The following is a 27335-nucleotide window of genomic DNA, read 5'->3' as shown; positions in this document are numbered from 1 at the left end:
AATAAGTGAGGGCATCTTAATGAGATGCACCTTAATGACATAGTACCATGAATTAGTTAATTCAAAATTATAAGGGATTTTAGGTAATTGGGATCATCTAAATTTCTGTGCGCAAAATATCACAGATGGCCTAAAATTACTGTAAGAACACCTTTAGAAGAATGTCTGCAACAATTTTCTAGTAGAATTGAGTCAAGAACTCAGGCTCTATTTTCTCCTAGGAATGATCATAAGTCTATATAGCTAGTCAGATTGACTTAGAATGCATAAATTCTGTAATAAAATTGTAGCTAAAGTATAACTTTAATACTGTCTTTCCATTTATAAGGGTAATTATAAGAGAAACAAAAAGCTGGGGTTTTTTGCACAGTAACTGCCATTAATCCTCTTCCTATATGTGCAGTTTTGGGTAGTTCCCCTCACACTGACCTAGGTCTTGACAATTTGACTTCCTCAGGACAACGGAATAATAGCAAACAGGGCTTTAAACAAGTACTTGATCATTGGGGCTTTCTCTTCCTTGCTGCTAAATTAGGAAATTTGTCAAGTGTACTGAGAATGACTGACAGCAGAGTCAACAACCCCAGCTATTCACCTTGTCCCTCCCAAGTATCAGTTTATATTGGAAAGGCTGTCTTAAACTACCTACCCCTAGGTAAGAAAATCCAGAATAAAACTATCCAGGCAACATGCAGAGAAAGGGCAGGGGAGGAAACACACATAGGTCACTGATGGGTTTGGAAGTGGAATATTGAAAACTTCATTTCTGATTGATTCCAATTGCTGTGTTTAAAATAAGAGCAAGATAACCAGCTCAGAGAAATAGGGAGCAGCAAAGGTTTTGGTGATTTGAAGACAGAGAAGAAAGGAATGAAATAATTTATTTCTGTGTAATCACGGGCAGCTAGCGAGGGCCCCGATGGTTCTCTCTCTTGCCGCCCAGGTTCCGTGATCTCTGGTCACTCCCCCATCCTGGGCGGCCCAGGGGAAGTATTATGTGTGGGAAGTATTATCAATATGACAGAGTGGGATGCACTCTTATAAAAGGGTATTAAGAGGAAAGTTACTATCAAGCACAAAAAAATAAGAGAGAGACAATGAATTACCAATAACATTTGAATCAAAAAATTTCTGGAGTCATTGATATTAAAGGTAGAGAGAGAAAGAGAAAATGGTATTCACAGAGCAGACAGCCTAAATAAGCTTTTTAAGCAGTTGGAAATAATGGGATGAAGAGACTAGGAGGTCCACTAAATGGGATATGTAAATCATGATGGAAACTGAGTCACGCTTATTACATTTCCAGTATGTTTCAAGATCTGTTGGTGGTTCTGGGGATATATTAGTTAACAAACTTCTAGGTCCTGTAGTAAGTAGAATTTGTGTCAGTTATCTCCCAAATTAAAATTGTAGCATTTTTATACGAATGAATTAATAAATAATAGATATGTACAGAATATAAAATAAATCTTATTCAGGCATCTTGAAGATTGAGTACATGCTATCCATCAAGACTTGCATGTTTTTAATGAAGGATTAAGGGGAGAGAGTTATCGATTCCATTAGAAAAGAGACTTGATGTTGTCATGGGATAGTCAATATAAGCAAGAAAATATAAAAATTCATTGAAGAGATTGAGGATATAGGAAACTTGACTGACAAGAGCATCTATTACAAAGGATGCAGGAGGTGAATTAAAGAGCAAGTCTTATAGAGGGCTTATGGCTGATACCTAAAATATAGTGCTAACATTATTGTGGCGCTTTAACTAAACATGGCTTTTTAATCTGATAAAATTAATTTTTATGGACTTTTAAATGAGAATAAACAATCAGTTCCAATTTGGGAACTGGATTTTTAAGCAGATAGGTAGAAGGCTATAACTATAACATAGATAATAAGAACCATTATAATTCATGTAACAAAGAACAAATTTACTGTTACCTGTGTTACAGAAATAACAGCCTGCCTCAGAATTAATAGAAGTTGAGAAGTGATAGCATATGTATATGCTAAATGTATACACATTTAGTAATTAATATTATTTATAATATTTTTACAACTCATATTTATTATTAAGTATGAAGGCAGTGAATTGGGCATAGACAGAATTTATTATTAGTTTTTAGATGTAATTGTTCATATATAAAAACTAGTAACAAAATTTTTTTTCTGGAGATGCTGCAACAGTATTTTCAGAAAAGTGCACTTAATTTGTCAGATGACAATGGATAATTATACATTTTACACATATTTAAGATTGTTTGCATCAAATGTTTTTATAAATTTGTCAAAAATATGATAAAAATAATTGAGAAAAAAAGCAAATTCACACTTTCTGAATAGGTTCAGCAGTAATATAAATATACTATCATTTTATAAAGTAACAAAATATGAGATTAATACCCAAGAATAGCTGAGATCAGCACCAGGAGGATTACTCCATAGCTTAGTGGCCAGCCGGGCATTCTAGAGGAAAGGGCAGCTCAGATAGAGAAGGGAACACCAAATAAAGGGTGTTTGGAGGATCCTCCCAGGAGGGGAGATGCATGTTGAAAGTAGACTATGGACTGAACATGTTTGCCACTCAATGCCTCTTTTGCAGACCACAACACCCAAAAGGAGAGAGAGAACACAGGGGATTGCCCTGCCACAGAGGCAGAGGGGGGTGGGGGGATAGGGGTCGGGGGGATATCATCCATGGTGGTGGAAAATGGGCACTGGTGGAGGGATGGGTATCTGATCATTGTATAATCGAAACCCAAGCACAAAAAATTGTAAATCTACAACTGTACCTCATGGTGTTTCACTAATAAAAAAAATATATAAATTAAAAAATATATACTATCATTTTATATTTCTTTGTTAAAACGTTGCCTTTGAAATGTATACTTAGCATGGATTTCCAATAGCAACTTTAATTCTATTTTGGAAAAAAAATAGACAAGTATTCAGATGTTAATACGTAAAATAACTACAATGAAACCATTCTAAATTGCCAAGATAAAATTTTAAATGTCTGCATTACATAGCATAAGGAATAAAAATTTGAATGTCTATATATGCAAGAAATTGCATAATGTACAAATGCATCCATCATATGAGTCTTAGGGAAAAAAATTTATTTGCTTCTTCAGAGGACCTTAATGTGTTTCTCATATATATTTGGTCCTCATCCAAACTTCTGACTCACAGCTTCCAAGTTTTGGAACTTAAGTGTTTTGAGTGATAGAGGTGTTTTGTTATGCAAATGAGGTGACCTTTAAAATTTTACCAAGTGATTAAAGGATTGGAACTTCCAGTTTTACCCTTAGGCCTCTGAAGAGGAGAGAGATACTGAAACTAAACTTGAAACCCCTAGGACCAAAGACTTAGTAAGTCATGCCTAAGTGATAAAGACTCCATGAGAACCTAAAAGGGGGAGGGGGGGAGAGAGCATTGAGATTGATCATGGAAAAAAGGCAATCCTGGAGAGTGTGTGGAGACCCCATGCCCTTTTTATCAGCCTTTGCCCTAAGAGTTTCTTCCAAGTGGCTGTATCCAAACACTGTTCTTTGAACTAACTGGGTGATCTAGCAAGTAAATGGGTTTCCTGAGTCTTCTGAATCTCTCTAGCAAATGAACTAAACCTGAGGGGAGTTGTAGGGACCTCTGAGTTATAGCCAGACCTTAAGTATAGTTACGAGCCTAGACTGGCAAATGATCTTGGATGATGAGTCGGAGGTCTGAGAACCTAGTAAATGTGTTGCTATTCCTTGGTAAATAGTTTAAAAATACTTGACACCATGCTAGTGTCTATGAATTGCTTGTCAGTGTAGGAAATTCTACATTTATACTCATATTTTAAGTTGATCTCAAGTGCATCTTACAACTCAGAGGGTAAGTTTTAAACATTAAACAACATAAACAGGGTAAGGGTACACAAACCATCTTAGAGCTATTAACACACACTTTTTGAATTGTTTCCTGTGAATGCCTATCTTATAAAATGCATCATTGTCTTACTCAAAAATTTTTAAAAAATTTTAAAAAACAACTCATAGAGTAAGTAATAATCTAAATTCCAATTCCAAAACAAAGATGCAAATCAACCATCACAATGGAATATTCACTCTTCATAGGAAAACTGCATTAGAATCTCTGAATTAAGTGGTTTAAATGCAATTAATAGGTACTTAGAGGTACCAATAAAACCCAAATATTAGTGAAGACAATTCATCATTAGAAAGATTAGAAGATTCGGTGCCATTTTTGGTGGTGTTACTGTTACGTGTTGTGCAAGAACATTTGGTTGAACACAAAGACTAAGACTTTCCTGGGAATGCTTGAGCATCCAGCAAGACCATTCTAAGTACTGCCAGCGAGAAGAAGGCATACAGTTCTTGAATGAAATCCGCAGGTCTGTACATGCCAGACTTGTATCACCTTGAGTCACAGCCTATGCCATTTTTAATGTCCATCTTGTTGGTGGATTATGCTCCTAATGCTCTAGTTCCTTAAAACAGCATATAACTAAGATATATTCACAATGTTTCAGAAAGCCAGTGATGGTTATTGGAATATATTTTTTCATAATGTCACCTATGCCTAGGGCCTAGGCTTTACTTTAGTGTCATATGTCCCAGGGGGTATGGCTAGCTTATATAATAAAAAATTAGAGCATAAAATAATAAAAACAATTCAAAGTAGGAAAACATGTTTCCATAATACAGTGGTCCAAGCTAGAGTATGATTCATGAATTTATTTACAAAAGCAAAAGACATAACTTTTCTGGGAGGTAATGTACTAACAGAGCACTTCTTGCAAGGCCTGGTCTTGGCTTCTTGCAAGACCTAGTCTATATTGTGAGGGGACTAAAGGGCAGATCATTGGATAATCAACCCATGTACCTTCACTGTTTAATTTTCTACACAGTAGCACTGTCCTCCCATTGTTCATGGATTTGCTCCAGTAGGCACCAGTAACATCTCCATTGTGAGACTTGTTGTTACTCTTTTGGGCATATTGAATACACCACGGGGAGCTTGCCAGGCTCTGCTGTGCGGGTGAGATACTCTAGGTATCTTGCCAGGCTCTCCAAGAGGGGTGGAGGAATTGAACCCAGGTCAGTCACGTGCAAGGCAAACATCCTATCCGCTGTGCTATCAGCCCAGCTCCTTCTATACAGTATGTACATTTAACAAAGTCTTATAGTATACACATTGGAATTTGTACAAATTCTCTTCAGAAAGTATAAAGCAACATTATGTAACATTTATATGGAAATTGTATTCCCTAATGTTTTATTTAAGATAAAACATATAAATATAAAGAATTTTTCTAAGAATAGTGTTATATGAGAAAGTATTTTAAATCCACTTAAATTTTTATTGCTTGCTATTTTTAAATTAACCCATTTAATTCTTATATTGATTTGATGCACTTGAACATTTCATTCATCTCTTTTAAGTGAGTGAAATTTTAGTTTTATTTACATGAAAACCAATTCAGTATTTTCAAAACAATGTTTCAGTGGCATAACAATATTTAATTTCTGATCTTTTGAATAAATGTTTTCAAAAAAAGTTGAATTTGGAAGTTATAATGTACACACAAGCTACCCGTGATGTATTCAAAATGCCAAAAACAGTAACAAAAGTTTCACAGTTTTGTTGTGAGCCATTACTAGTGCCTGCTCAAGCAAATTAATGAACAATGGGAGGACAGTGTTACAGTGCTAATGTATAATACATATTTATGTTAAGTTTCATAAAAAAAATGTTCATCTAGTATATTTCTGTGGATGCTGACAACTAGACATTTCATGATAGCTTATTAATTGTGCCCTACTTAGGGAAATGATAGTGTCCAGATTCATCATAGGCTCTGGCCAGAATCATTCTGTTAAAGTGCAAAAAAGATCATATAAGTCCTCTACCCCAAACTTGCTATTAGTTTTCTATGAAACAAATAGTTTTGGCTGGATTACACAGGTCACCCAAATATCAATGTTATAGTGATAATGTCTGTACCTTCCTCTTCAAACTGTAATATTTTCCAATGCTAACAACTATTTTTTTAATTTTTTTTATTTTTATCTACAAAATACATCAGTCATTAATAGTTTACATAATTATTTTCAATTGTAATCATTTTATGCTTCCCAGTAGAATGTCATCAACATGAGAAAATAGCTTTAGTCTCTTAGTCTCTGCAGACATAGAGCTCTATGCTTAGAAAAAGATGCATAATAGACTAATTGCTCAATGCATATTTGTTGGCTCTATAATGGAAAGTTTAAAAATTGCCAGGTCAACCATATGAAAAACATTATTTATATTCCATCAACTTGACATCAATCAGCAGCACTGATTCTCATCAGTAAATATTGCCTATGATGCTATGGAATTAAGATTGTTAGGCTTTTTTTATTGCTTAAATGAAATCATTCTTATTGAAATAGATTTACACTAATGGGACACTAGTATATTATAGTTCCATGCTTTCCTATAATTTTACATCACTTTAACAAGAATTAGCTTCCATGAGAATCAAAGAATTGACAAAGCTAATGTTACTAGAAAGTAAAGTTTTCTACACTCCCAATAGTACTATCACAGAATTAAGAATAGAAAGTAGGATGGGACTAGGGGAAAAATTAGAGGGAGTTGAATACATCTACTATCAATTTAGCATTTCTATTAAAATTCTATCTAAAGAACTTTGAGAACCCTCAGGACTTATCTTAATTGCTTTATTAATAAGTCACAAGGTGATAACTTGTCATTTGAAATCATATTACAGGGTCTCTAAATTTGGCAGGGAAATCAAATGTGCTGTAGCAAACAGACCAGAAATATAAAACCTTAAATAAATCACTGTATCACTGTATCACTGTCATCCCATTGATCATTGAATTACTCTAGCAGGTGCCAGTAACATCTCTATTCCTCCCAACCCTGAGATTTTAGCAGCCTCATCTTTTCCCAATGATTGGAGGCTCTTTCAGGGTCAGGGGAATATATATAACTGAAAAACTGAGAATTCATAAGAACATAAAATTAAATAAATGAGAAAAATAGTTACTGGGCCAGTGATGTTAGAATTCTGGGCAGGCATTATGAAAAACTTTGCCATTGTACTTTAAAAAGCTCATTGATTGATAAGATTATGTCCTTTAATATAATTCTCTCATAAAACATAGACGAATTTTGATGAATTTGCTTCTAGTCAATGAAATCAGCAGTAATCACAAATTACTTCTCTAAGCAGTTCCTAAACCTGCTTTACTTTTTTTATAGGAGACCCAAAACAATACTCTTTGGATATAAGAGCAGCACTTTTATCCCATATGGTTTCACTCCCTGAAATTGTTGAATTTTACTAAGCTTTACTGTTTCCTTATATAATTGGTATGAATTATTCAAGTTTTGTCTTTGTTACTTCTTACTAAAATCAATGGAGAGGTGATGTACTTGCACTAATAAAACTTTAGTTGTTTTTAGGACCTACTCCTCAAGCTAGACAAGCACATAATGTTGTCCAAATCAAAGCTAACACTGTGATATACTGGGTAACCTAAATACTCAAATTCCTAGGAAGAATAGTTAGTCAAGCAAGTCTATCTGATATTAGTCTATCTGATATTTTATGCTTCAAGACTGCAGATTTTATGCTCTTCATCACTAATCATCAGGGAGATGCAGATCAATATATCATCTCACACCACAGAGACTGGCCAACAACCAAAAGAACAAAATCAACCAGTGTTGGCATGGATGTGGAGAGAAAGGGACTCTCCTTCACTGGTGGGGATGCCAACTGGTTTAGCCCTTTTGGAAAACAGTATGGATGTTTCTCAAAAAATTAAAAATAGAGCTCCCATTTGACCCAGCAATATCACTTCTGGGAATATTTCAAGGAGATGTAAAAAAAAGTATAGTGGAAATGACATCTGCACTTGTATGTTCATTGCAACACTGTTTACAATAGCCAGAAACTGGAAAAAAAGTGCCCCCAAACAGATGACTGGTTAAAGAAACTTTAGTACATCTACACAATGGAATACTGTGCAGCTGTTAGAAAAGATGAAGTCATGAAATTTGCAAACAAGTGGATCAACCTGGAGAGTATCATACTAAATGAAATATCTCAGAAAGAGAGGGACAGACGTAGAAGGACTGCTCTCATTTGTGGAATATAAAGTAGCACAATAGAAAACTAACACTAAAGGATAGTAGAGATATGGACCAGGAGGATTATTCCACGGCTTGAATGCTGGTCTCACCTGCAGTGGGAAAAGGCAGCTCAGATTGAGAAGGGACCACTAAGTAAAGGAATACTCAAATCCCTAGGAAGAAGAGTTAGTCAAGCAAGGCTTGAGGGCCCGCTCAGGATGGGAGATGCATGCTGAAACTAGACTATAGATCAAACATGATGGCCACTTAATACCTGGTTTGCAGACCACAACACCCTAAAGAGGAAAGGGGATAAAAAGAAATGTGCCTGCTACCGAGCTGGGAGTGGGGTTGGGGATGGTGGGAAAGATACTGGGAACATTGGTGGTGGAGAATGGGCACTGGTGGAGGGATGGGTAAGAATCCCTGTATGACTGAAACATAAGTATGAATGCTTGCAAGTCTGTAACTGTACCTCATGGTGAGTCATTAAAAATATTTGAAACAATTTACTTTTTTATTAAAATTGCAGATTTTAGAATAAAGTTCTATTTTAATTTAAATATTTCAAAGCATATACCTAAAAGTAAAGGGAAACATTGATTATAAAATAATGGAAACAAAAATTTTCACTTTGGAAAAACAATCTTTCATAAAATTACAGAACTACAAGCTATGCATAGAAACCATGTAGAGAGTACATGGCTACCAGTCTAAGAGTATCTCCGATATTATGCAAAACTTATTAGCACTTTGTAGATGTGATTCTTGATCTGAAGTGTTTTTATTAATGATGATTTCCAATCATACAAACTTCTAGGCCATAATTGTATGGTGTTAGCAGGTATGGTAAAGTTGGGGAAATGACATTATCTAAGAATAAACTTAAGGAAAGCAGCTGGAAAAGAGGACTATACATTTTTCCTTCTCTGCTGAGCAGTATAAAATGTATACAATACATTTTATGTTACTAAAAGCTATGTAGGATTAGTGTAAGACAACATAACTGGAAAACCACCGCTTCTATCAACATTCTAACAAGAAACTCTCTTCCCTTAAGTCACTGAGCTAGTTCTAAAATTCTCTTACATTTTAAAGCAAGACACACGTCTAAGACACCATATTCATTCATGAATATTTGCAAATTACCACTCAGTATTTTGACTATGACTCTGAAAGATGCACTAAAAGCCATTAAAAACTTTCAATTTCTACCTTATATGTCAATATTTGTCAATTTACTTGACTTCATAATTGATATAATGTTTTTACTTTCATGATGAAGTTGAGATTTTTACATTGATAAAAAATTGCATTTTAAGATATTTTTTCCATCTATAAAAATAATTTTGATCTGTTATATCAATATCAATTGGTCATATGGAATACAGTATTTGGCTATCAATTTCATGAATAAAAGTCACTAAGCCAAAGTGTTTAAAATCATTTTTGTTGTTGTTATAGTTTGGTTTAAATACTGAATAAGATACTTGAGGATATTTTAAATTATTTTTTATTTGTTTGAAGAGACTTAGAGTCATATACAGTGGTGCTCATGGCTTAGTCCTGGTTTTGAGCTCAGGGATGACTCCTTGTGGAGCTTGGGGGACCACATGTTATGTGGTGGGATTAAACTTGAGTTATCTGAAAGTTCCTTATGTCTGTACTATTTCCCAACATTGAGAATATGTTTGAAGTGGCATAAAATACTTCAATCCTTCATTTTAAACATCATCTAAACAAAGTTAATAAATATTAAAATTATATATTCATGTTAAAATTTAATATACATAAAACAAACCATAGAGTGCTGAAAGTTAACAACAGTTTATTATATACATAAATGTTTACTATAAGGTCACATCATATATTAAGAGTTCTTATTAGTAAATCAATAAATAAGAGATTAAGTATTAAGAGGTGAAGAACATTCTTATGGCATAGATATGCTAACTGTTTCAAGGGTTTATACTTATTGCCAAACACGTGCTTATATTAATTGAATATGTAAATCTTTTCATCTGTGAGTCATGCCTCAATAAAGTGAGTTTTTGGCTAATAACATTATAATGTCAAGCTCCCCGTGGGGTATTTGATATGCCAAAAACAGTGACAATAACGAGTCTCATTTCCCTGACCCTGAAAGAGCCTCCAATATGGCACCATTGGGAAGGACGAGTAGGGAAAGGCTGCTAAAATCTCAGGACTGGTACAAATGAAGATGTTACTGGCACCCACTTGAGCAAATAGATGAACAACAGGATGACAGTGATACAGTGAACATTATAATAAATATTTGAAATCTCATAACAGAATATGGAAAATTAATAAATTATAAATGTCATATGATCAATTTTTCCAGGCAGCTAAACCTGTATCTCTTCCAGGAATCAAACTTGTATTCATTTGAGAGTTACAACACGTCTTAAAATATCACTATTGGACACACAAAAGAATCTTGAAACCGGAAACTAGCAGCCCCTTACAGAGAGGACTCTGACTTTACAATAGGTCGATTTGACTGGGCTACTCCAGACAGGAGCAAGTGCTATCCCTCCACTTGCCTCTGAGGAATCCCAGTGGTCACCATCTTCCAGAACCCAATGAGAAGCCCAGGTATACAGGAGCAGAAAAGGAAAATGCCAGACCTCAGGGGATGGGATCGCAGATGGGCTGGTCCCCCTCATCCCCCTGCCCCAATGAGACCCTGAGATGATGCCCAGTAACTGCGTCTGGCTACCATTTAAGCTCCTTAATGGCCATGATCCAGAGACACACAAAAGAATCTTGGAACCAAGCAGCTCACTGCAGAGATCTCTCCAGACCCTAATTATCTAAAATTTTAGAATTCCCGGAGTGACATCTTATGCTATTCATAATAAGCAAAACAAAACAAATTGTCTAGCATTGCATTTTCAGCAGGTTTGAGCGGTTGTGGAAAAATTCCAAATAATAATGGTGGGACCAGTGTCAAAGTATTGAATGTAATCAAAGTAGAGAAAAAGTATTGTGAAAATTGTCTGCCACACATGCATAAGAAGCATTGGGATGGGAGCAGATACTGGAGATTTTGGTGGTGGAAAGTGTGCACTGGTAAAGGGACGGGTGTTTGATCATTGTACAATCCAAACTCAAACAGGAAAGTTTTGTAACTGTATCTCACAGTGATTCAGTTAAAAAAAAGTCACTATTGTCTTTACTTTAGACATAAATTTGTCGAAAATATATTCCGAACCATCTTTTCTCTTATAGAGTCTGTCAAACTTTATTTTTCTGTATCTTTATAACTCTAGTGGATTATGTTGTTTACCTGTTAAAGACTTGATTCTGCCAAGATCCAGCCAGGAGACATAATTTGCACCGATTGTTTCAACAGTAACTGATCTATATGTTAGAGCAATTCCACTTCCTGGCATCTACCCAACCAGTCAAAGTCTCTACACAAAAAAGACATTTGTATTCCAATGTTTTTTACAGTAGTGTTCATAATAAAATAACCAGGATATAGAAACAACTCAAGTGTCCAAGAACAGATGACTGAATAGAGACTGTGATGCATATATACACAGAATATTTCATGGCTATCAGACAAAAACCATTAACTTTGATGCTATGTGGTTGGATTTGGAGAATATCATGTTGATTGAAGTCATAAGGAGACAGAGGTACAGAAGATCATTTTCATATGAGTAATTGGCATATTAAAAACATAATAAGGAAGTAAGAAATGGCTAGAGGCAACGGAAGCTGACCACTGGTCTAGAGAAAATGGTTATAATCTTCTATTTACCTTGCTATAAAGAGTGGGAGGGGGAGGGAAGACACTCTGGTGAAGAGTGTGGTGTTGGAACACTGTATGTGTAAAACCCTATCATTGAAAACACTAAAAATCACAGGGCATACAGTGATTATTTTTTAAGACCAGTTGAAAGTACACCATTTTAAAATTTATTTATTTATTTATTTGCTTTTTGGGTCACATCCAGTAATGCTCAGGGGTTACTCCTGGATCTGCAGTCAGGAATTACTCCTGGCAGTGCTTGGGAGACCATACGGGATGCTGGGAATGGAACCCAGGTCAGTCATGTGCAAAGCACACCCTACCCCATAACACTATTTTTTAAAGGAAAAAAATAGAACATTAACTAACACATGAAGAAAAAAAATACTACAACAAATTACTACCATTCATAGGACTAAGTGATCAGAAGAAATAGAATGAAAGATTGAAATTAGGAAAATTTTTTAAAAAAGGGGAACCTGGGGAGAAGAAACCCAGTCCTCTGAGAAAGAGCACTTATATGTTGCAGTTGGTCTGGCATGGCTACTAACTGGGTCATGCAGACCAAGAACACACATCTCTGGGAATGTACATCTGTTTGCTGGGTTTGACTGTCTTTGATGTGAGCATGATGCAACTGTTTCTGCTAAAGTAACTGGCAGCTGGACTCAGCAGCTAGGACCTGGAGTAGCTGTTGATGAGGTGAAACTGTGGACATGAATGTACACTGGAAGTCTAAGTCCAGCGGAGGCCCATAGCATGAGACAGAATTAAGTAAGCCTCTTCTTCCTTCCCTCATCAGACTCACCAAGTCTCAAAAGCACCTCCTACAGCTAATGCCTGAAAGACTCAAGTGACAAAGAAAAATGTTTTTTGTAAAGTCCCAGTTCCAACATAGCCAAAATAATGTAGGATTGGGCAATTGCTAAGCAAATATCTGGCAGGTAGCCAGAAATTATCACCTTATGGGGCCACAGAATAGGCCCCCTGAAAACCTGTTTATAATTTATTTGTTCTTCTTTTAACTATATCACCATGACTTGAGGAAGGAAAATCAATGGAGAATGCAATGAAGAATGACAACTTTTTAAAATAAAAATTTGTTTCACTCTACTAAAACAAAGAAAATTATCCAAGATATATGTGATCTCAAAGCAGTGGTGTTCATCTTAAAGGTGAGTTCATCTTTCTCTTCCAAAATAGATTACAATGGCTCAATGATTGTTGTTTATGTAAATTTTTAAGACTTATAGCACTTATATTTGCAATCTTGGCATTATTTCAGTAATTAAAGTTATTAGAAGTCTGACTAGTGATTGATTGTCCCTTAGCTGAAGTAATCAGGACATTTGATAGTAACTAAACTTACTTTACAAGCTATTTGTATATCAATTAGGTAATGATGTAAAATGTATCATAAGGAATTCTGATACTGTAAGATATGTATATGCCTTAAGATCAAAATAAGAAGCTATTAAATTCAAAATTATATTACGTAGGATTTTGCTTAGAATAAATTTAATTAAATAAATTTAATTCATTTTCACAATTTGTGATTTACCAAGAAAGATACAGCTTGGGAAAATATATCACAATTATGCATAAAGTAAGTATACTTTCATTTTCATGCCTAATAAATTATCAGTTCATTAATACAGAAGATAATTATCCTCCAGAAAGTAAAACTAAAATCATGACTCTTTTTAATAAATATTTATTTCACACTAGTAAAACAGAGAAAACTATGAATGAAACAATTCAAATCTTATTATGCATACATTTTGAAATGGACTTATACCAATGAGGATTAATGAAATTATAAATGTATTTAGCCTATATTGTTTAAGTTGCAATCTATAATTCTACCAACTGATTTTTAAAAATATTTTCAAATGGTTTGTATTTTTGTGAGACTTGTCGTTACTGTGTTTGTCATATCAAATATGTCATGGTAGCTTGCCAGGCTTTGCTGTGAGGGTGAGATACTCTCGGTATCTTGCCAGGCACTCCTAGAGTTTGCACTGAATGTGGCCAGCTATGCGGCCAGGTTTTTATTTATGGTAAAAACATTATTCACATGCATTTACTAATGTAGAGGGCTAATAATGTTTCAAGTATTTCTTACCTGTTCACATCCCAGATTTTACTAGTTGCATCCAGTGAGGAAGAAGCCACAAGATCTCCCCAGGTATTCCACGAACAGGACCATACAGCATGACTGTGTCCTTCTAGGGTCGAGATGCAATCACCTTTTGATAATTCCCATAATTTAACTGTAGTGTCACCGCTTGTAGTAGCCAGCTTGTTTCCACTATTAAAAAAATGATTTAAAAAATAACTTGTTAAAAAAGAAATCTATAATTATTTTTTCTTCTTCTTAATTTCCTTATAACATTTTAGACCCTAAGTTTATGATGCTCCAATTAAAAATATTTATACACTATGTTTAAATGCTGTTATAAAGTTCCTGTGAATCAACTTTTTAATGGTAGAAGAATTTTACACAGAAAAATATAAATCATGGTTAAGAGAAACAGAAGAAAAAACAATCCTATCATGGATTGAAAGGATAAATATGGTTTTAATGACCAATCTACAAAAAGAATTATGCAGACTTATTGTAATACCTAAAAACTTCCATTGACTTCCTGAGCAATACTAGGTATGGTCCCCAATGTACCTCCCTCTCAAAAAAAATCACATGAAATGAATACTAATAAAACTTATATGGAACAATGAAACTCTCAAATAACAAAAATGATTCTGGGGGAAAAAAAGGAAGATAGGAGGTTTTCTCTCTCCACTTTAATTAGAATATAAGATACTATAGAATAAAGGGAAACATTAAAGAAATGAATAAAATTGAGAGCCCAGAGAGAAACCCTCAGAAACAGGGACAGATTCTCATTTCACAAAGGAGCAAGGTAGATAAACTGGAGCAAGGCAGGTTTACTTAGTATATGGTTTTAGGGAAACTGGTTATCTACATGCAAAAGTACTTATTTGAATCCCTATCTCACACCATACACAAAAGTCAATTCAAAGTGGCTACAAAAGACCCCAATATTGTAACTATGTTCATAAAATGCATCAAAGGAAACTGGCAGAACTTTTCATAATATTGTCTCTGAAAGCAACTTCAATGACTTGAGAACACTGGCAAATGAAACAGAAAATGGACTACATCAAACTTAGAAGCTTTTGCACTGTCAAATAAATGATGACTAGAATAAGCAATTATCTATGAGAAAATATTCTTTTCAACACATTTTACAAAGGGCTAATATCCAAGGTATATAATATCCAAGGTATACAAAGCACTCACAAAACTTAACACCAAAATTAAAAAAAAAAAACTCCATCAAAAAATTGGGAGAACAGTTAAAAAGACAATTCCATAAAAATATAACCAACTCATTACTTGATCACTTGACTTCCCATTAATCATCGATTTGCTCAAATGGGCACCAGTAATGTCTGCATTTGTCCCTGTCGTGTGCTAGTGTAGCCCAGTGGCATCTGTTCGTTCTAGGAACACGAAGAGCCTCAAACCTATCCTTCAGGATCTTGATGAAGAAGTCTGACCATCTGGTAGGTGGGCAGCCATGCGGTCTTTTGACCTCCCATGGAATTCAGTCGGTAACAGCTCCAGTCCAGCAGTCTTCTCCAAGTCTCATTACATGTCCAGCCCATCTGATTTTTGATGCCTTTGCAAATGAGATAGCGTCCCTGATTCTTGATCGTTGATGGAGGTCGGAACTTCCAGATTCCAAATAAACAACAAACAATGAAAAAGTTTTCTTTGTTATGAAAAAAATAAAAATTGCTTATTATGAAAAAAATAAAAATTACAATGTGGTGTCAGTTCACATAAGTGAGAATGACATGTATCAAAAAGACTGGAAAAAAAGTCAGTGCTGTCAGGTAATTCAAGAAAAAGGAATCCTCATCCGCCATTGGATGTTGGAAGAGCTGTCCTGTGTTTCAACCTCTAGGAAACAGTAGAGAACTGGTAACAATTAATTAAATAGTTAATTAATTAAATTGAACCTTCATTTGATCTAATTAATTTTTGTAAATGGCTTTATTAGGCGAGCAATCTGTGCGTCTGAATTATTTCAGTTTTATGAGTACAGTCTTTTATTTGCAACTACACAAGTAATCTCTCATTTATATCATTCAGTAATCCAAGTCCATGAAACTATGATGGTACAGTTGCTTGAGTAATTCATGAAATCATTTTTTTTCTGTTTGTTTTATCTTTAGCATGTGATCATTCGGGGATAATTCTTTCATATATACAGATCACATAGCCCCAAATTTCTGCACATTCAGAAATAGATTAGGTCAATTTCAAAACATAATACTATATCATCACTGTTTATGTTTGTACTAGTTGAATGTTCCAAGAGTGTAATGGGGACGAAGAAGTGGAAAAAGAGAAATTATGAATGAGGGAATGTAAACCAGGTGCAAAGAGTTGAAAAAATTTGAATTGCTAACTGACGATGTGTCACTGGCTATTCTATTTGGGTAATCACTGTCACTGTCCTCCCTTTGTTCATTGATTTGCTTGAGCAGGTATCAGTAACGGCTCCATTGTGAGACTTGTTACTGTTTTTGGCATAGCAAATATGTCACGGGTAGCTTGCCAGGCTCTGCAGTGAGAGCAGGATACTCTCCGTAGCTTGCCGGGCTCTCAGAGAGGAAGAATCGAATCCTGATCGGCCGCGTACAAGGCAAACGCCCTGCGCTCTGTGCTATTACTCCAAGTAGATATTTAAAAAATCATGTACTTTAAAAAAGTCAGATGAAATTGTAGTATAAAAATATCTAGTGGTCTATCAGTTACTTTATACAGAAATATCAAGGTTTTGTTTGACTTTGGTTTTGTCAAAACATCAACTGAAAGAATATTTTACTTCCTTCATCTTCTCCACATCTTGATGCACTGCAGATTGTATTGTGTTCTAGAAAATTTTCTGCCATTAATTACAATTAGTAGTTTATATGTCATCCTGTCTTGCCAGACTATTTTATAGAAACTGTGTATCTTCTGTTTCAAAACCATGCAAGTGTTGATGAATCAATAGATTTATGCTATAAATTCAAAAGAAACAATAGTACCCGATATTTCTAAAGGAGAAAACAATCTGATAGAAAACAGAGTTCTGCTTGTTTGCTTCTTTTTATTCTCTGAGAGAATGTGCTTTCTATTTCAAGAAGATAAATAACCATTAGAAACTGTAAGCTTAAATGTGCTGCAGAAAATATAGGTAAAAAAAGTGAAGAAGTTCTTATTAAAGTTATTATAGGAATACTTATTTTTCAAATTAGTAGAACTGAAAAACATTCTCATGACATACAGCTTTTCATCAATAGATATTAAAATCTATCCCTCATTTTTCAGTGGTTATTATTTGTACATGTTTGCAATTTAAAAGTTTACTTTTTATTATTAAAGACCAAATAATACATTTGTCTAGCAATATGCAAGAAAACATTAAAATCAAAAATAATTTAACAATTCCTTTTTGAAACATTTATACTCCTCATGGACTAGAAAACTATTATGGTCTCATCTAGGATAAGAATTTCTATAATATAGTTTTGCCTATTGTTCAAAACACTTTAAACAGATTTTCTAGGCTTTTTTCTTGCTTTAATACCCTCTCAGAAATAAATTTTCAACTAAGATGAAAAAAATTATTTATAAATGTTATACATTGATATTTAATCTAAATATAAACAAATCTATTTAAAATAATTCATAGAAAATAACAAATGAGATTAACTAAATTTTAAATATAATAATTAAATTATCCCAAGTTGCAGTAAAAATATTAGGAGAAACTAAAAAATCATAAAGAACATGTGAAACTAGGTTGTTAGCATACAGGATAAATAATTTCACTTTAAACCCTCAAAATTTTAGACTGAAGTCAACAAGTATGAGTTTACAAGAATGTTACCAACACATAATATAAAACAGTTATTACTTAGACACAGTAGAATAAAGGCATGTGTCCCATACAACTTCAGGTCTTTTAATTATAAGATATATAATCATTAATGAAACATAAATTACAAATAAAATTATAAAGAACAAAAATTTTAAAAGAAAATAATTACTGAATTAAAGTATCAGAGTTGGCTGAATAGAAGATTATTCAAAATGAAATGAATTAGAAGCAAAATCTAAATTTAGAAATCCCTGAGTTAAAATATAATAGAACATGAAAACAGTATATCTCTTTTTCTGCTTTACTATATGCAAATATCACATATGATGTACCTTATATGACAAAGTTTATTTGTCACAGTTCTGGATAATGAAAAGTCCAAGATGAATATATTAACCAATTTAATTTACAGAAACAGTTCTTTTTGTCTGATAGCTCAGTTCTTGCTGTATCTTCAAATGGGAAGAGAATGAGAAGAGATGGAAAGAGAAGAAGAGAGAGGATGAGTTAGTGTGTTTCTCTTCTTGTGAGAGCATTAATTTGTGATGGCATCTCCACTTTCATGACCTCATGGAAATATAATTATGTCCTAAAGGTTCCATCTCACTTTTGAACATAGAAATTCAACATATAAACTTAATGGGGGACAAAGACAGACTGCATCAGTGTATATAATTATGTACATTAACAAATAGGTTGATGGAATCAGAATATCAGAAGAGAGTGAAATAAAGAGATACATGTAATACTCCAATTGTATCAATAAGTTTATTTATAAAGACTATAAAAAATCTAACATTTAGAAGCACACATTCAAAAATTTTGGAAAAAATCAAGCAGGGTAAGTAAAAATAAAATTTAGATAATTTCTAGTTAATGACAGAGAACCACTGACAATAAAAGAAGGAAAAAATAATCAAATAAAAGGTACAATAAATAGACTAAATCTGAAGCTTAAAATCTTTTAGTTTGAACAACAATAAAAAATTAGTCATATTATACTTACATGAGGCACAGAGAACACCTAAGAATATAGGACATTTAAAGTAAAAAAATAGTAATATTGAAAAATTACCCAGGGAAAAGGTAATGAATATAAAGTGAATATATTAACATCTCATTAAATATTTTAAAGTAAAGTATATTATTACAGATCAAGAGAGTCCTTACATATTGTTAGTTTATCATCCCTAAAAGGCTCAGAAAAAAAAAAACCCTAAGCTATGTAAAGTTATACTAAATGCATCTTAGCCAAATAAATTAATGTTAGAACCATAAAGAGAATTGGCCAATCTATTGCCAAAACAAATATATACAAATGTGCGTGTGTGTAAGATGTAAGAAACACGGATCTTTCTTTGCCACATAAATAAGTTTTTCACAAAATAACTAGTGATTACACATTGTTGTCAAGTATATATAGAGAATACTTATAAAAACCAGAGGATACAATAAACTGAAAAGCACATTTTAAGCAAGTTCAACATAATTTTATTTATGACTAAAGGCAATTTTCTACTTATAATTAAAATGTAGAGAGCCAGAAGAAGGCTAAAGAGAGGGTGATATCACTTATACAAGGTGTTTCATTTCATTTCATTTCATCATCCTGTTATTCGTTGATTGCCTTGAGCAGGCCCCAGTAATGTCTCTTTCATCCTAACCCTGAGATTATATTCAAGGCTCTTTAGGAGAATGAGATCCATCATTGTTACTGGTATTTGGCATATTTGGTACGCCACGGGGAGTTTGCCAGACTCTGCCCTGTGGGCAGGCTACATTCAATAGCCTGCAAGTTTGTCCAAAGTAGGAATGAGATTGTAAGATGTTATATGTCCAAGATCTCTGCCCCGGAACCCGCGTGGCTTTGTCCCTCTGCCAGTACCTTCAGGTGTGCGGAGAGTGGTCTCAGCATGGTGGTGGCTGGTCCTGGAGGTCTTCGGCTGCCGGAGCCCTGGTCGGGGCAGGGAGGAAAGCTCAACCCGCTCCCCTCCAACGGGTTCCGGTGAGGAACAGCCAGGCGCGGGGGCAGACTGCACTGTTCTCATCCGGGATCTGGATTTTATAGTCTCTGAGTCTTGGCCGTTGATGGGATTACACGGCGCCAGGGGGCCAGGTGGTGGGTGTGACCCCCGCCTACTGGAATTTGGAGGATCTGGATGGAGGATGCTCGACTCCAATCTGAGTAGGCTGGGAGATCTCGGACCCGGAACCCGCGTGGATTTGTCCCTCTGCCAGTACCTTCAGGTGTTGCGGAGAGTGGTCTCAGCATGGTGGTGGCTGGTCCTGCAGGTCTTCAGCTACAAGGTGTTTAGAATGATGATATCACTTATATGAGATGTTTAGGATGAGGAAATGCTATGTTTTAAAGGGGAGATGCCCTGAATAACCTTAACCCTTGAGTATAGGGAGGCAAAGGAGAGAAAGAGTTGAGGGGAAGAGGAGAAGAGATAGATGAGAAGCAATTGGGGACAGATTAAGGGAGTCAGGTACAAGGGTGATGTCAAGGAATGACAACGCTGAATATCCAAACAATGTTAACAACATTGAGATCAAGAGACCCAAATTTTAACAACCTGATTTAGAAGGTGCCTGTCAAGAGGGCAGGTTGGCTACGGAGGGAACCTGGGAACATTGATGGAGGGAAGTTGACACTGGTTTTGGCATAAGTGCTGCAATATTGTATGTCTAAAACAGAACTATGAACAGCTTTGTAAATAAAGATGCTTTAAATTTTTTAATGTGGAAAAAACCTTCATATAAGTCAAGTTTAAAACACAATCTTAAAGAAAATAAAAGAAAGAGCCTGGAGAAATAGTAAAGTGGATAAGGAGTTTGCCTTGCACAAGGCTGACCTTGGTTGCATTCTTGACATTACTTCAGGTTTTCTGAGGACTGTCAGGAATTGATCCCTGAGGGCAGTCAGGAGGAAGTTTTGAGCAATGCCAGATGTGGCCCAAGACACAAGCAAATAAACATAAATGAAGAAATAATAACTGTTAGGAATAATTAAAACTGAAAACAAAATATAAAAAGTATGAGGAAAAATAAAATCAGTATTTTCACAAGTCACTTTTTTCTCTATAAAGAATGTGACATCAAAACCATACTGCTTCAACATGAAACTTGACTAGTAAAGAAGCATGCTAGAAAATAATTTAATGGTAGATTAGCAATGAATAAAGTGTCTCAAAACTTATAAAATCAGTATTTATGTGTAGGTTAAAAATGTTTCTCGAGCTAATTTATTAAGCCCTATCCTAAAAATATTCTTACAAAACTTAAACAATGTTTCATTTTCCATGATGCATTTGAGGAATTGAATTTTATAAAAATATTTTTATATTAACATGGGCTTTTTGTAGCTTTGAAGAAATCCTGAAATAAATCATAATAACTTTGTTTGGGTCAAGCAAATTTATACTTTTTGCAAACAGTAAGTAATAAGCACTAATCTTTTTGTTTAGAAATGCTTCATATTTTCTATAGATTGCTTCATTCCATATTTGGCATGTTCTTTGTATAAATCATTAGCACTTTTTTCACACTTCAGCATTTAACTACAAAAATACTAGATTTCTTTACTATTGCAAATTATTTCAGATTTTAGAACTAAACATATTACAGGTGCCAGATTGGCACTAATTATAATTAAAGAGAAATGGGTGGAAGTGTTTCATGTGAGTTGAATGCAGCAGAAAAACTAATGTTTCTTGTCTAACAAAGGGGGAAGGAGGAGGTATAGACTCAGACTCTGAGTTTTATGGCTGCGCTAGACCTTCAATAGGTAACATTTACACTTTACATCTTTGAAAACTATTGTCTTTATTTGAAAATAGGATAACAAGTTTTGCATAATATGTATAACTTAGAGAGTTATGTTTGAAGATCAAATGAGAATTTTACAACAGCACATTTTAAATTCTATTCACTATTCAAATAAGAGTTAAAACTCCTCTTGTGATTTTTAATTCCAGTTTTATATGGAACTGTTTATTCATGTTTGTGAAATACAATTTCTTCCATTATTTAGTAGTCTCTTTTTATGTATATCTACTTAATAAGGCTATTTTAATTAGACAAACTTGTTTTTGTTTAAAAATATTTCAGTCTAGGGCCAGGGAGGTAGTAAAGAGTTAAGGTACATACCCTTTTGCAACCAATCCTGGCTAAATATCTAGTACCAACTAGGTACCTGAGAAATGATGGATATAGCACTGGAGGCCAGAAGTACATCTGAGCATCACAGAGTGCTGGGCAACAAACTCCGCATTTCATGTTTTTGTATAAAAAAGTCAACAACCAGGTTCGCTGAGAATTGCCTGAGATTCCCTCCCAACTCCATCCATTCAATATCACTTGGGAGAAGCAAAGAACAAAAAAAAACTTCAATCTATAGGATATAATGATTAAAAGAAAAAAATAGTTTGAATAACTAAATAACACATTAATTTTATTAAACCTATTTTTAAAATTATGCATTTATTCTACTTATTAATTCAATGCAACTGTGATCCAATTCTGCTCAGAGCCATAGTCCTCTCAAAGGAATGTTGAAGGAAACAGAATCTAGCCTTGATTTTCAGAAGAAACAGAATGATCAAGTAAGTGACTCAGCAAGACATTTTCAGATATTGATAAATGACATGAATAAAATACCAGAGTTAAATAGACAAGATTGAAAGCTTGGGAAATCTATTGCGAGAAAGGACAGTATAAGCTAGGTTTTGAAGGACAAGAATAGGCTGTCATCTCAGTGCCAGAGTAAATATTCTAAGTAGAAAAGAGCAGAGACCCTCTTGTGGACATGGCTTATACTCAAGGAGGTGAAAGGTCAAAGTAGTGGAATATGGGAATGGGTGGGAAGTGGAATGAAAGTAATGGTGGGAACAAAGAAGTGAAGGTCTGAGAAGTAATTGGGCTTAGGATCTTGTTGGATTAAGAGTGATGTCTGGAATTTAACTTAAATACTAATTTTTAAACAAAGAAACTTACGAATTACACATTTAGTTTCAAATGCTCTGGAGAATGTACAAGATAAAGCAATTCAATATATCTACCACCCTATCCCCACCTGTCCTTGAATGCTCTACTCATGTTTCCCAAACTCATCAACCTAGCTACTCTTTATTTTTTTGGGGGGAGGGGGTGGCAACCTGGTGGTACTAAGGACTTAGTCTTGGTTCTGTGCTTATGGATGATGACTCGTGGAGGGCTCTGGGGTTCTTATGTAGTGCTTTAGATTGAACCCAGGTAGGCAGCATTTAAGGCAAGTAAATGCTATCTGCTGTGCTATAGCTCTGGCCTCAAGCTCTTAGTTTTACTTACAGTTATACTGGCACTAAAGACATTCCCCACCTTTCCCCTGCTCTGAATCAGCAAAAAAGCCTGAACTGCATATTTTTTCAATGTACTTGTCGTTGACTTTCAAGAGTATACAGTAACCAGAATACATGGATATGATGCAGAGTTTAAAATTTTGGAGGATAAATATGACAAGATATTCAAGGTCAACAGAGGTAAGTTACATTTCATCACTGAGTACAAAATGGAATGTTTCATCTGTGGTTCTGCCTTGGCCCCAACAGTTGCTGTACAACATAGCAATAAGGAATGATATGTAGAGAACTTTGTTTTTGTGTGTGTGTGTGTGTGTGTGAGTGTGTGAGTTTGTGAAGCTTTCTGATAAAATGGGAATATTATTTTCCAAATAACTGTTCTCTGCATGAGCTCTAGAAAATCAAATAAGATTGAAATATCTTTTTTGCATATTTGAGAATATGTGTTTATTCTTTCCCAAATTTTTTATGATCTACATTCCCTCTCAGAGAGCCCGGCAAGCAACCGAGAGTATCTTGCCCTCACGGTAAAGCCTGGCAAGCTACCCGTGACATATTCAATATGCCAAGCACTGTAACAAATATCACAATGGAGACGTTAGTGGGCCCGCTTGAGCAAATCGATGAACAACGGGAGAACAGTGACAGTGACAGTGACAGTGACATTTGCAAAGTCACAGCATTAGAAAGCCTAAGAAAAAATACAACAGGATTTTCACTATAGTTCCAGAAAAAGTATTGTTTTTGCGTGACATAGGATAGAACCTTTTTGATAAAGGAAAAAATATAATGATATCTAAAACTAGCTTGGTGGAAGAAATATATGTATCACAGAACTCTTAAATCCACCTAATATAGTATGTTTCTTCTTTTAATTGTTTCTAGAGTTATTTTCATTTCATAGCCAAGACTTGATTAAAAACTTACAGAAATCTGAAGCCCAGTTTGTTTTTAAGTAACTGTGTTAGAAATCCTCCTTTTAACAAGTTTAGTTTCATCTATATGAATCTTCCTCTCATTAAAATTAGTTATAAGTATCTGTCTCAATCTGATTTCTAGTACTTTCATCCAGATGGCTTCAAAAAAGAGGAAGGTAGAGAAAAAAGTACTCTATAAATTACACTGTGTTTATTTCCTGTTTTATTCACCACAATATACTTTATTTTTGTTGCTCTACTATCCCATTAGAGGTACACGGAGAATTGATAGTAAAAATAGATCTGTTACAATATCTCAACTCATTTCTATTTCCATTATCTTATCTCATTCTTGTATCCTCTCACTTCAAATCTTTGTAATAAATTAAGATCATAAGTATTCATACACTTTAAAATATTCTATTTACTATCCCTAATTTTAAAGTTTAAAAAGAGAACACCCAGAATGACCACCAACTGGGAGCTCTTTGGCACTATTGCGGCAACATGGGAAGATGCCATTGTTGACAACATTGACGAGGAATATGATCGACTGGCTCAGCACTTCCATGATTGTGCAAGGAATTCCAAGAGAGAGATAGCCACAAAAAACGCCTGTCTTCGAAAACTCTTGAGCTTATTCACCAACGTGGTTTGGCGCATGCCTCAGGCAACCACAAGCGAACGTCCAAGCTCGCAAAACAGTGCAGAGATGCAATCAAGGAAGACCTCAAAGAGAGAAGAGCAGACATACTGGTAGATGAGGCAGAAGCCGGGAAAAGTATTCGTAACGCCCGCCTGTCCTTCACCAACTACAAGACCAAGATGACTGCCCTCGACGTCCTGATTGATCTATCACATCCTCCAGAAAACGGCAATGGAGAAGATTATCTATGACTTCTACTCAAATCTCTTTGATAGCCATGTCCACTGGCCTACATACCAAATTCCACAGGATGGATATGTCGTTCCCAACGGTCTCCCTTCCGAAATCTGGCACGCCATTTTGTCAGTAAAGAAACGAACAGTACCCGGCCCAGACAAGGTCAGACCTGAACACCTGAAGAACCTGCCGTCAGTACTCATCAATACACTGGCTCGGCTCTTCACACGCTACCTGTCTGAATGCAAGGTTTCGACCCAATGGAAAACCAGCAGGACTGTACTACTCTTCAAGAAGGGAGACATCCATGACTTTGGCAACTCTCGCCTAATCTGCCTATTGTCTGTCATCTACAAATTGTTCACTCGAGTCATCCTAAATAGGATTGGCAGAACACTAGATGAAGGACAACCATGAGAGCAAGCCGAGTTTTGCATAGGATTCAGCACCATCGACCATATCCACACGATAACCAAGCTCATTGAGGTTTCTTGGGAGTTCAAGATGCCGCTCTGCTTAACGTTCATTGATTTAAAGAAGGCCTTTGATTCTGTTGAGAAGAAAGCGGTCGTTGAAGGCCTAGCCAATCAGGGCATTCAAGCTCAATACATCAAGATCCTCCATGAGCTGTATTGCGGATTCACTACCAGGATCTCACCGTTCTACCAAGAAGTAATCATCGATGTCAAGAGAGGGGTTTGGCAGGGTGATACCATTTCACCGAAACTCTTCAGTGCCACCCTCAAGAACATCATGCAAGGACTGGAATGGGAAGGAATGGGAGTGAAGATAGATGGTCAGCAACTACACCACCTCCGCTTTGCTGATGTCATTGTTTTAATAACACCAAACATCAGCCAAGCGGCACAAATTCTGGCCGACTTCGACCACTGGACTAGAGCTGTTACAGACTGGATTCCACGGGATGTCAAAAGACTGCATGGCCGCCCACCTACCAGATGGTCAGACTTCTTCATCAAGATCATGAACAATCGGTTTGAGGCTCTTCATGTTCATAGAGCAAACAGATGCCATTGGGCTACACTAGAACGCGACAGGGACAAATGGAGATGTTACTGGCACCCGCTCGAGCAAATCGATGATTAACAGGAAGTCAAGTGATCAAGTAATCCCTAATTTTAAGTATATTTTTTTCCTTTTTACTAGTTTTTGTATTTCATTTAAATTGCAATGTTTCTAATAAATTCTGTAGGATCAGGGGGAACAAAAATCACAAAAAATGGTAATAGAATAATCATTCCTGGGGGGCCGGGTAAGTAACTGCACACCAAGACCATAAACTTTAACACTATTATAACCATATTTTCTATACTATTATTAATTATGGGACTCCATGCCAGGCTGTGGGGTGGTCCCAAGGGACCCAGCCCTGGCAGCTGACCTTCACTACCCAACTACTGCCATGTTCCAGGCCCCTTTCCAGATGCTCAGGCTGAGCCTCACGCATGAATGAAGTCCCACAGAACCCAGATAATGCGGGCAGAGCCTAGCAAGCTCCCTGTGGCGTATTTGATATGCCAAATACAGTAACGACAACAGGTCTCATTCTGCTGACCCTGAAAGAGCCTCCAATCGTTAGGAAAAGATGAGTAAGAGGAGGCTGTTAAAATCTCAGGGCTGGGAGGAACAGAGATATTACTGGTGCCCGCTTGAGTAATTCAACAAGCAACAGGGTGACAGTGATATGGTGATAATCAATTAAAAAAATTAATTGCTATTTTGTTTTCCATGAGAAACCCATTTTTCTATGGACAGTTTCACATTAAGGTTAAATCTCTTTTGTTAAACTAAGTTTATTTCAGGATTAACAAAGCTTTTTCTGATATACTAAGTCATTTTTGATGTGTACATAGTGCCACAAGTAAGCCTTCCAGCGTATGGAGCCACTTTTCAGAAATCCAGACTCCACTCATTTCAATTATGTTGAAAGCCAGCTGCTTCCCACTTGTCTTTCAGATAAGAGGAAGCATACAGATAAGAGGAAGTAATGCTATCAACACACATCTGTCCAAAGTTCTCCCTCATTCCACTAAAGTTTTATAATCACGTGTATGTGTCACTGATCTCTCTAGGAGCGTCTTCTGTTCCACCATAGAATGAGTGGTGTGAATAAGTGAACAAATGATGTGATCTTAGCAAATTCTATATCACATTTCTAATAAACTCTAGAGAGGCACGGCAAAGTTCATGTGAATGTGCTAAATTATCTGAGATCAGTGTTATTCACCAGGGGGTTATAGTTAAAACAGTACACATTAGCTCATTTTGTAATGT

General features: G+C 35.4%; 1 protein-coding gene across 1 annotated transcript in view; it reads right to left on the bottom strand.

Annotated features, from left to right (window-relative positions):
* Positions 1-27335, bottom strand: part of SPAG16 (sperm associated antigen 16) — a 1095878-nt gene that overhangs the window by 530467 nt on the left and 538076 nt on the right. Inside the window, 1 exon segment of the mRNA XM_056111979.1 lies at positions 14064-14249. Coding sequence (XP_055967954.1) covers positions 14064-14249 — 186 coding nt within the window.

Source organism: Sorex fumeus, unplaced genomic scaffold, assembly GCF_029834395.1.
Source record: "Sorex fumeus unplaced genomic scaffold, SorFum_2.1 ptg000014l, whole genome shotgun sequence".
Taxonomy (NCBI): Eukaryota; Metazoa; Chordata; class Mammalia; order Eulipotyphla; family Soricidae; genus Sorex; species Sorex fumeus.
This window is presented reverse-complemented; position numbering and strand designations above follow the sequence as displayed.